Source organism: Dendropsophus ebraccatus, chromosome 7 (assembly GCF_027789765.1).
Source record: "Dendropsophus ebraccatus isolate aDenEbr1 chromosome 7, aDenEbr1.pat, whole genome shotgun sequence".
NCBI lineage: Eukaryota > Metazoa > Chordata > Amphibia > Anura > Hylidae > Dendropsophus > Dendropsophus ebraccatus.
Genome location: NC_091460.1, coordinates 6,583,432 through 6,594,489, shown reverse-complemented (window position 1 = coordinate 6,594,489; position 11,058 = coordinate 6,583,432). Strand labels below are relative to the sequence as shown.

The window sequence follows — 11,058 nt, the reverse complement described above, 5'->3', positions numbered from 1 at the left end:
TTGGTGGAGCTGTGTGTGCCAGGGAAAGAAGAGCTAGGATAGGAGAAAGAGAGGAGGGAAAATACCTGCACCTGTGATAGGATGAGAACAAACATGTGACATACATAGTTATCCCAATGCTTTATTCAGCTGCGTATAATATAAGACATATAAGAAATACAGTAGTGACACCTAGTGGGAGAAACAAACACTACAACTCTCCTTCATCCCACTAGGAGAACCTGAGCCAGTTACTTTGCCCAGGTGCGTAGAGAACTTAGTGGCACACCTGTGCTGGAACACTACAGGAGGGCTGATGTCACAGTGTGGGCAGGGTTATATGGGAGGGCTGGTGATGTCACAGTGTGGGCAGGGTTATATAGGAGGGCTGGTGATGTCCCAGTGTCGGCAGGGTTATACGGGACGGCTGGTGATGTCACAGTGTGGGCAGGGTTATACGGGACGGCTGGTGATGTCACAGTGTGGGCAGGGTTATACGGGACGGCTGGTGATGTCACAGTGTGGGCAGGGTTATATGGGAGGGCTGGTGATGTCACAGTGTGGGCAGGGTTATATGGGAGGGCTGGTTATGTCACAGTGTGGGCAGGGTATATGGGAGGGCTGGTGATGTCACAGTGTGGGCAGGGTTATATGGAAGGGCTGGTGATGTCACAGTGTGCGCAGGGTTATATAGGAGGGCTGGTGATGTCACAGTCTGGGCAGGGTTATATAGGAGGGCTGGTGATGTCACAGTGTGGGCAGGGTTATACGGGAGGGCTGGTGATGTCACAGTGTGGGCAGGGTTATATAGGAGGGCTGGTGATGTCACAGTGTGGGCAGGGTTATATAGGAGGGCTGGTGATGTCACAGTGTGGGCAGGGTTATACAGGAGGGCTGGTGATGTCACAGTGTGGGCATGGTTATACAAGAGGGCTGGTGATGTCACAGTGTGGGCAGGGTTATATGGGAGGGCTGGTGATGTCACAGTGTGGGCATGGTTATACGAGAGGGTTGGTGATGTCAGTGTGGGCAGGGTTATACGGGAGGGCTGGTGATGTCACAGTGTGGGCAGGGTTATATGGGAGGGCTGGTGATGTCACAGTGTGGGCAGGGTTATATGGGAGGGCTGGTGATGTCACTGTGTCGGCAGGGATATATGGGAGGGCTGGTGATGTCACAGTGTGGGCAGGGTTACATGGGAGGGCTGGTGATGTCACAGTGTGGGCAGGGTTATATGGGAGGGCTGGTGATGTCACAGTGTGGGCAGAGTTATACGGGAGGGCTGGTGATGTCACAGTGTGGGCAGGGTTATATAGGAGGGCTGGTGATGTCACAGTGTGGGCAGGGTTATACGGGAGGGCTGGTGATGTCACAGTGTGGGCAGGGTTATACGGGAGGGCTGGTGATGTCACAGTGTGGGCAGGGTTATATGGGAGGGCTGGTGATGTCACAGTGTAGGCAGAGTTATACGGGAGGGCTGGTGATGTCACAGTGTGGGCAGGGTTATATGGGACGGCTGGTGATGTCACAGTGTGGGCAGGGTTATATTGGACGGCTGGTGATGTCACAGTGTGGGCAGGGTTATATAGGAGGGCTGGTGATGTCACAGTGTGGGCAGGGTTATACGGGACGGCTGGTGATGTCACAGTGTGGGCAGGGTTATATGGGAGGGCTGGTGATGTCACAGTGTGGGCAGGGTTATATGGGAGGGCTGGTGATGTCACAGTGTGGGCAGGGTATACGAGAGGGCTGGTGATGTCACAGTGTGTGCAGGGTTATATGGGAGGGCTGGTGATGTCACAATGTGGCAGGGTTATATGGGAGGGCTGGTGATATCACAGTGTGGGCAGGGTTATATGGGAGGGCTGGTGATGTCACAGTGTGGGCAGGGTTATACGGGAGGGCTGGTGATGTCACAGTGTGGGCAGGGTTATACGGGAGGGCTGGTGATGTCACAGTGTGGGAAGGTTATATAGGAGGGCTGGTGATGTCACAGTGTGGGCAGGGTTATATGGGAGGGCTGGTGATGTCACAGTGTGGGCAGGGTTATATGGGAGGGCTGGTGATGTCACAGTGTAGGCAGGGTTATATGGGAGGGCTGGTGATGTCACAGTGTGGGCAGGGTTATATGGGAGGGCTGGTGATGTCACAGTGTAGGCAGGGTATATGGGAGGGCTGATGATGTCACAGTGTGGGCAGGGTTATATGGGAGGGTTGGTGATGTCACTCATGACATCACCGCAGAATTTTGAGTAAAGAACATGATTATGCAGTCATCTAGAACTATGAATTATGGGACTGTCTCTAGTAGGAAAAAAGACAACACAACAAGAGGAATTAAAGGGATCCAGTTAAAAAACATCTTTTTCTACCGTATAAAGCTTCTGCTGCAGCCACGGGCGGTACGTGCGCCGGGCTGCACAGGAGCTTTATAAAGCGCGCCAGAGAACCATATCAGCCCTGTTGGTTCCCTTTAAATAACGAGCTGAAGCCATTCTGTGCGGGACACCAGGGACTCGCTCTGTAGAGGCTTATGGTGCAGAGACTGATGGTGCAGAGGCTGATGGCGCAGAGGCTGTTGGTGCAGAGGCTGATGGTGCAGAGGCTGATGGTGCAGAGACTGATGGCGCAGAGGCTTATGGTGCAGAGACTGATGGTGCAGAGGCTGATGGCGCAGAGGCTGTTGGTGCAGAGGCTGATGGTGCAGAGGCTGATGGTGCAGAGACTGATGGCGCAGAGGCTGATGGTGTAGAGGCTGATGGTGCAGGGGCTGATGGTGCAGAGACTGATGGTGCAGAGGCTGATGATGTTAAGACTGATGGTGCAGAGGCTGATGGTGCAGAGGCTGATGATGTAAAGACTGATGGTGCAGAGGCTAATGATGTAAAGACTGATGGTGCAGAGGCTGATGGTGCAGAGGCTGATGGTGCAGAGGCTGATGGTGCAGAGACTGATGGCGCAGAGGCTGATGATGTAAAGACTGATGGTGCAGAGGCTGATGGTGCAGAGGCTTATGGTGCAGAGGCTGATGATGTAAAGACTGATGGTGCAGAGGCTGATGGTGCAGAGGCTGATGGTGCAGAGGCTGATGGCGCAGAGGCTGATGGTGCAGAGGCTGATGGCGCAGAGACTGATGGTGCAGAGACTGATGGCGCAGAGGCTGATGGCGCAGAGGCTGATGGTGTAGAGGCTGATGGTGCAGAGGCTGATGGTGCAGGGGCTGATGGTGCAGAGACTGATGGTGCAGAGACTGATGGCGCAGAGGCTGATGGCGCAGAGGCTGATGGCGTAGAGGCTGATGGTGCAGGGGCTGATGGTGCAGAGGCTGATGATGTAAAGACTGATGGTGCAGAGACTGATGGCGCAGAGGCTGATGGTGTAAAGACTGATGGTGCAGAGGCTGATGGTGCAGAGGCTGATGATGTAAAGACTGATGGTGCAGAGGCTGATGGTGCAGAGGCTGATGGTGCAGAGGCTGATGGCACAGAGGCTGATGGTGCAGAGACTGATGATGAAAAAACTGATGGTGCAGAGGCTGATGGTGTAGAGGCTGATGGTGCAGAGGCTTAGGGTCCTATTCCACGGACCGAAGAGGGCCCGATCAACGATGTAAACGAGCGGCGATCTGCTAGATCGCCGCTCGTTTACTGGGCCTATTCCACGGCCTGATGATCGTTGAGCGAGGGCTGCAGGGACATCGTTACCGATGTCCTTGCAGCCCTTGCAGCATCATACATTACCTGTCCAGGCTTCTTCTCCGCGCTATCTTCATCCCTGGGTCCTTCGCGCTCTATCTTCAGAATGGCCGGTCAGCTGACACGCCACACTCAGCCAATCACAGGCCGCGGCGGTCCCGGCCTGTGATTGGCTGAGCGCTCCGCCAGCTGACCGGCCATTCTGAAGATAGAGCGCGCGGGACCCAGGGATGAAGACAGCAGGGAGAAGAAGCCTGGACAGGTAATGTATGATGCTGCTGCTTGTTAAATCGTCAGTCGGCCGCTGCGCACCGCTATTCAACCGTAGCGATGCGCGGTGAGGCAACAATGATTTTAGGTGTGGCCCTAAATGAACGATCAGCCGATGACACGATCATCGGCTGATCGTTCTCTCTATCTCACCGAACGATAATAAGTGACAGCAAGCATATGCTGAAGGCTAAAAGATAACTGTGTACATGCTTGTCTGCCATCTGCTTGTGGAGCCGGTCTATCTGAGGTTTTCTCCCCTCTCCTTGGCCTATCAGGGCCTTAGTTCTGTCTCCCCAGGATGCCTCCACCAATGCAGGGCTCCAGATGGCGACCAAAATGGTCGCCAATGCGACTGATATTTTGCAAATGGCGCCCAGATTTATTAATCTGGGCGCCATTTGCGACTGGCCCCGGCGCTTTAAGTATCCCCGGCTGATGCGCGGCTGCCGGGGGTGTCCCGTCCTATCCCCGGCAGCGCGGCGCATCAGTGAGCTGCCTGGGGCCCTGACTTCCGGCACAGGAAGCGCGCGTCAGAGACGCTTCCTGTGTCAGAAGTCACAGCCCCGGTGTACAGGGAGCTCACTGATGCGCCGCGCTGCCGGGGATAGGACGGGACACCCCCGGCAGCCGCGCATCAGCCGGGGACAGCGTCCGAAGAAGAAGAGGATCGCCGGGGGAGCGGGTTGTCAGGTGAGTTTGTGTGTTTGTTTTTTTTAAATACTGCTTAGCATAAAGGAAAGGGGGGGCATCTATAATGGGGGGAGAAGAGAAGGGGGGCATCTATAATGGGGGGAGAAGAGGGGCCATATTCAAGGGGGGGGAGAGGGGGCTAGCTATAAGGGGAGGGGGTATCTATAAGGGGGGGAGAAGAGGGGGCATCTATAATGGGGAGCAGGAGGGGGCATCTATAATGGGGGGGAGGAGGGGGCATCTATAATGGGGGGGAGGAGGGGGCATCTATAATGGGGGGGAGGAGGGGGCATCTATAATGGGGATAGAGGGGGTCATCTATAAGGGGAGGGGGTATCTATAAGGGGGGGAGAAGAGGGGGCATCTATAATGGGGGGGAGAGGGGGCATCTATAATGGGGGGAGGAGGGGGCATCTATAATGGGGGTAGAGGGGGTCATCTATAAAAGGAGGGGGTCATCTATAAAAGGAGGGGGCCATCTATAAGGGGAGGGGGCCATCTATAAGTGTAGGGCAAACTGGCTGCAGACACTGGGAGATAGATATATGCACAATTATTATTATCAGGGCCCCTCAGGTGTCTGTATTGTAGGGGGTCACTTGCATTAGTCACTAGGTGAGAGATATATCTATCTATATACACATCTTGTGGGGGGTCACTATGGCTGCAGTCATAAGTCTAGCTCAGTATGTATAGACTGTTGCAAGCTTTTAAAGGGAACCTGTCTCCCCCGGTGACGGGGTGACAGGCTCCCAACCCCCGTTAGAACCCCCTATACTCACCTCATCGCGCCGGGTCCCGCTTCTGAAGATGGTCGGGTCACGGAGATCTCAGCCGCTGCAGCCCGACGCGCACACTGAGAGATGAGTCCAACACTCATAGAGAATGACGGAGCGCTGGACTCTCCCGTCATTCTCTATGAGCGTTGGACTCATCTCTCAGCGCACGCCGGGCTGCAGCGGCTGAGATCTCCGTGACCCGACCATCTTCAGAAGCGGGACCTGGCGCGATGAGGTGAGTATAGGGGGGTTGGGAGCCTGTCACCCCGGCACAGGGGTCGACAGGTTCCCTTTAAGTTCAAGTTCAGAAGAGTAAGCCTCATTAAAAGGCTAGCCAAGTGAGGCTGAAGTACTGAGTCAGACTGTATATGGTTGTCAGACTGTATATGGTTGTCAGACTGTATATGGTTGTCAGACTGTATATGGTTGTCAAGTTGCAAGTTTCCATGTTGAACGTTTTCAAACTAAGAAAAGAAAGGATCTAAAGGAGGAGGAGGATGCCGCGGCCTCTGCACACAGTAAGTCCCATTTAACATAACATTAATTTTACATGGTTTAAAATGTTGGCGACCAAATGTTCTATTTGGCGCCTAAATTTTTCAGGTTAGGAGCCAATGGCTCCCAGGTAAATTTTTTAGTCTGGAGCCCTGCAATGGGAAACTATTCCTGTAGTATATAGTGCAGGCCTGTGTATGGTTCCTACATGTGGTTCCTAGAGTTTGTTGCTGAGACTGCACTAGTTAGTTCCTGCACCAGAGTCTTCTTCCAGGGGTCTGTGCTGCGAGAGCCCACCTCCACCTCTATTGTTTGTTCTCTACCACCTAAGTCTGAATTTCAAAACATTTTTCTTCCATTGCCGCAGGTGATGTGTCTGCACTAAGTATCACTGGCATAGAAAGGGTGTCCTGCCCCGACCGTGGAGGAGATAGAAGACAAAAATTACTCAATCGGGAGGGGGATTGGATACCTATGCTAGCTACATCTTTTCCAAATGGCTTAAATCATAGAATGGATCTTTTACTAAACTATTAGATACTTGTATTTCTGTGTATTTTATACTAGTTTTGTATCAGTGTTTATCTATGTGAAGCATAAATTAGCCAGCAGGTGGGAGTGGGAGGGGAGGTTCCCTTTCTTACATAAATTCCCTGCTTGGCCTCATACACACTATCTATGATTAAGGGCCGGTAAGGCCAGAAACGTGTCGGACTGTGTGTCCTGTATGCATTTCCATGGACTTTTATGGACTTTTGTGATGACTTTTTATCAAGATTATCAATAGACGAAAACATTTTTTACCAGTAAGTGCGGACTCCTACAAGTACCTAAGCCTGAATTGTTACACTGCAGAGGTGTGACTACACCGGAGGGATCCAGCCTGTCCACGCTGAGAGGGTCATCAAGTCTCAAGTCTTCAGATAAGTCCTCTGTTCCACAGTGAGTCTCAAGTCCAATCTAGCCAGGGGTTGTAGAAGTTGCATTTTTTGTCTAAGTGTCCCCTACTTTAGTTGAGTCCTGGTTACCACCAAGGTCAGCTTCCACCAGCTAACATAGTGGCAAGTACTCCTGGATGCGTCTAAACAGTGTCACATCACAGCAAGGTCTGATATTTATTGTGAGTACTGGTTTCCCTCTATGCCAAAGTTGTCAAGACCCCGTACATCAGAGTGCAGTACTTCTTGAACTACATCAAACCTAACCAAGAGACAGCATGGTACCATATAAATGAGTGCACCACACACATAATGCTTCTGGCATGCCTCTGGCGTATGTTTCGTAAATCGCCCCCTATATCTCTGTATTGCACCTCAGAGACTTTTTCCAAAAAGGTTAAAGTTCTTAAGTTTGCCTATGAACTTCTTGTGATTGTGTCTTGCACCATGTGTCTTGGAGTGTGTGCTGGGATCCAGGGAAACTGGCTACCACTCAGGCTCTTTGTGGTACACAGCGGTAATGCAACACCTGCTGGTCTGCAGACTCCTCGACCACCACACCGCAGAGGCTGATAGTGCAGAGGCTGATGCCCCAGAGCTCTATATAACAGTGACATCTATATTTCCTCCATAACATCTTCCGCCCTTCCATAGCATCTACATCTACATCTACATCTCCTCCATAACATCTACATCTCCTCCATAACATCTACAGCTCCTCCACAACATCTACATCTACATCTCCTCCATAACATCTACAGCTCCTCCATAACATCTATATCTACAGCTCCTCCATAACATATACATCTACATCTCCTCCATAACATCTACATCTCCCCCATAACATCTACATCTACAGCTCCTCCATAACATCTACATCTACTCCATAACATCTACAGCTCCTCCACAACATCTACATCTACATCTACATCTCCTCCATAACATCTACAGCTCCTCCACAACATCTACATCTACATCTCCTCCATAACATCTACAGCTCCACCATAACATCTACATCTACATCTCCTCCATAACATCTACATCTACATCTCCCCCATAACATCTACATCTCCTCCATAACATCTACAGCTCCTCCATAACATCTACATCTCCTCCATAACATCTACAGCTCCTCCACAACATCTACATCTACATCTCCTCCATAATATCTACAGCTCCTCCACAACATCTACACCTACATCTCCTCCATAACATCTATATCTACAGCTCCTCCACAACATCTACATCTACATCTCCTCCATAACATCTACAGCTCCTCCACAACATCTACACCTACAGCTCCTCCATAACATCTACAGCTTCTCCATAACATCTACATCTCCTCCATAACATCTACAGCTCCACCATAACATCTACATCTACATCTCCTCCATAACATCTACATCTCCACCATAACATCTACATCTCCTCCATAACATCTACAGCTCCACCATAACATCTACATCTACATCTCCTCCATAACATCTACATCTACATCTCCCCCATAACATCTACATCTCCTCCATAACATCTACATCTACATCTCCTCCATAACATCTACATCTACATCTCCTCCATAACATCTACATCTCCTCCATAACATCTACAGCTCCTCCACAACATCTACATCTACATCTCCTCCATAACATCTACATCTCCTCCACAACATCTACATCTACATCTCCTCCATAATATCTACAGCTCCTCCACAACATCTACACCTACATCTCCTCCATAACATCTATATCTACAGCTCCTCCACAACATCTACATCTACATCTCCTCCATAACATCTACAGCTCCTCCACAACATCTACACCTACAGCTCCTCCATAACATCTACATCTCCTCCATAACATCTACATCTCCTCCATAACATCTACAGCTCCTCCATAACATCTACAGCTCCTCCATAACATCTACAGCTCCTCCATAACATCTACACCTACATCTCCTCCATAACATCTATATCTACAGCTCCTCCACAACATCTACATCTACATCTCCTCCATAACATCTACAGCTCCTCCACAACATCTACACCTACAGCTCCTCCATAACATCTACATCTCCTCCATAACATCTACAGCTCCTCCATAACATCTACAGCTCCTCCATAACATCTACATCTCCCCCATAACATCTACAGCTCCACCATAACATCTACATCTCCTCCATAACATCTACAGCTCCACCATAACATCTACATCTACATCTCCTCCATAACATCTACAGCTCCACCATAACATCTACATCTCCTCCATAACATCTACAGCTCCACCATAACATCTACATCTACATCTCCTCCATAACATCTACATCTACATCTCCTCCATAACATCTAGATCTACAGCTCCTCAACTTCTGCATCTACACCTCCTCCATAACATCTCCATCTCCTCCATAACATCTACATCTACATCTCCTCCATAACATCTACATCTCCTCCAAACATCTACATCTACAGCTCCTCCATAACATCTCCAGCTGTTCCAAACCATCTCCAGCTCCTCCATAACATCTATATCTCCAGCTCCTCCATAACATCTACAGCTCCTCCATAACATCTACAGTTCTTCCATAACATCTACATCTACATCTCCTCCATAACATCTACATCTTCTCCATAACATCTACATCTCCTCCATAACATCTACATCTCCTCCATAACATCTACATCTTCTCCATAACATCTACATCTCCTCCATAACATCTACATCTACATCTCCTCCATAACATCTACATCTCCTCCATAACATCTACAGCTCCACCATAACATCTACATCTCCTCCATAACATCTACATCTCCTCCATAACATCTACAGCTCCACCATAACATCTACATCTACATCTCCTCCATAACATCTACAGCTCCACCATAACATCTACATCTACATCTCCTCCATAACATCTACATCTACATCTCCTCCATAACATCTACATCTACAGACCGGCTGGGATACGAAGGTGTAAGGTAGTTAAAAGAGAGGTAATGAAATGATGGCGTCCATGGACACTCACCCTCCGGAAGGAGAAATGTTATGTTAACCTTTTTTGAATTGTTATGGGGTGAAATGCCTAAGAAGATATTTGGTTTAAGATGTGGAAAAATAGCGGCGGTATCCAGACATGGAGGGAGTCGTTTTTAATGTTTGTATGGTTAATTTTGTAATAAAGGAAATTAAAAAAAACAAAAACATCCACATCTACATCTCCTCCATAACATCTACATCTCCTCCATAACATCTACAGCTCCTCCATAACATCTACATCTCCTCCATAACATCTACATCTCCTCCATAACATCTACAGCTCCTCCATAATATCTACATCTACATCTCCTCCATAACATCTACAGCTCCTCCATAACATCTACATCTACAGCTCCTCTATAACATCTACAGCTCCTCCATAACATCTACATCTACAGCTCCTCCATAACATCTACAGCTCCTCCATAACATCTACATTTCCTACATAACATCTACATCTCCTCCATAACATCTACATCTCCTCCATAACATCTACAGCTCCTCCATAACATCTACATCTACATCTCCTCCATAACATCTACAGCTCCTCCATAACATCTACAGCTCCTCCATAACATCTAGATCTACAGCTCCTCAACTTCTGCATCTACATCTCCTCCATAACATCTCCATCTCCTCCATAACATCTACATCTACATCTCCTCCATAACATCTACATCTCCTCCAAACATCTACATCTACAGCTCCTCCATAACATCTCCAGCTGTTCCATAACATCTCCAGCTCCTCCATAACATCTCCAGCTGTTCCATAACATCTCCAGCTCCTCCATAACATCTATATTTCCAGCTCCTCCATAACATCTACAGCTCCTCCATAACATCTACAGTTCTTCCATAACATCTACATCTACATCTCCTCTATAACATCTACATCTTCTCCATAACATCTACATCTCCTCCATAACATCTACAGCTCCTCCATAACATCTACAGCTCCTCCATAACATCTACATCTCCTCCATAACATCTACATCTACAGCTCCTCCATAACATCTACATCTCCTCCATAACATCTACAGCTCCTCCACAACATCTACATCTACATCTCCTCCATAACATCTACATCTTCTCCATAACATCTACATCTCCTCCATAACATCTACATCTACATCTCCTCCATAACATCTACATCTACAGCTCCTCCATAACATCTA

At 48.9% G+C, this 11,058-nt stretch overlaps 1 protein-coding gene across 1 annotated transcript; it reads right to left on the bottom strand.

Annotated features, from left to right (window-relative positions):
• Window positions 1–2,433: 2,433 nt before the first annotated feature.
• Window positions 2,434–4,168, bottom strand: LOC138797136 (keratin-associated protein 4-6-like). The gene is made up of 2 exons (XM_069976935.1): window positions 4,098–4,168; window positions 2,434–3,553 (listed from the first exon to the last, which is right to left on the bottom strand). Exons 1-2 carry the CDS (start codon window positions 4,166–4,168, stop codon window positions 2,434–2,436), a joined length of 1,191 nt encoding a protein of 396 aa, XP_069833036.1.
• Window positions 4,169–11,058: the final 6,890 nt, after the last annotated feature.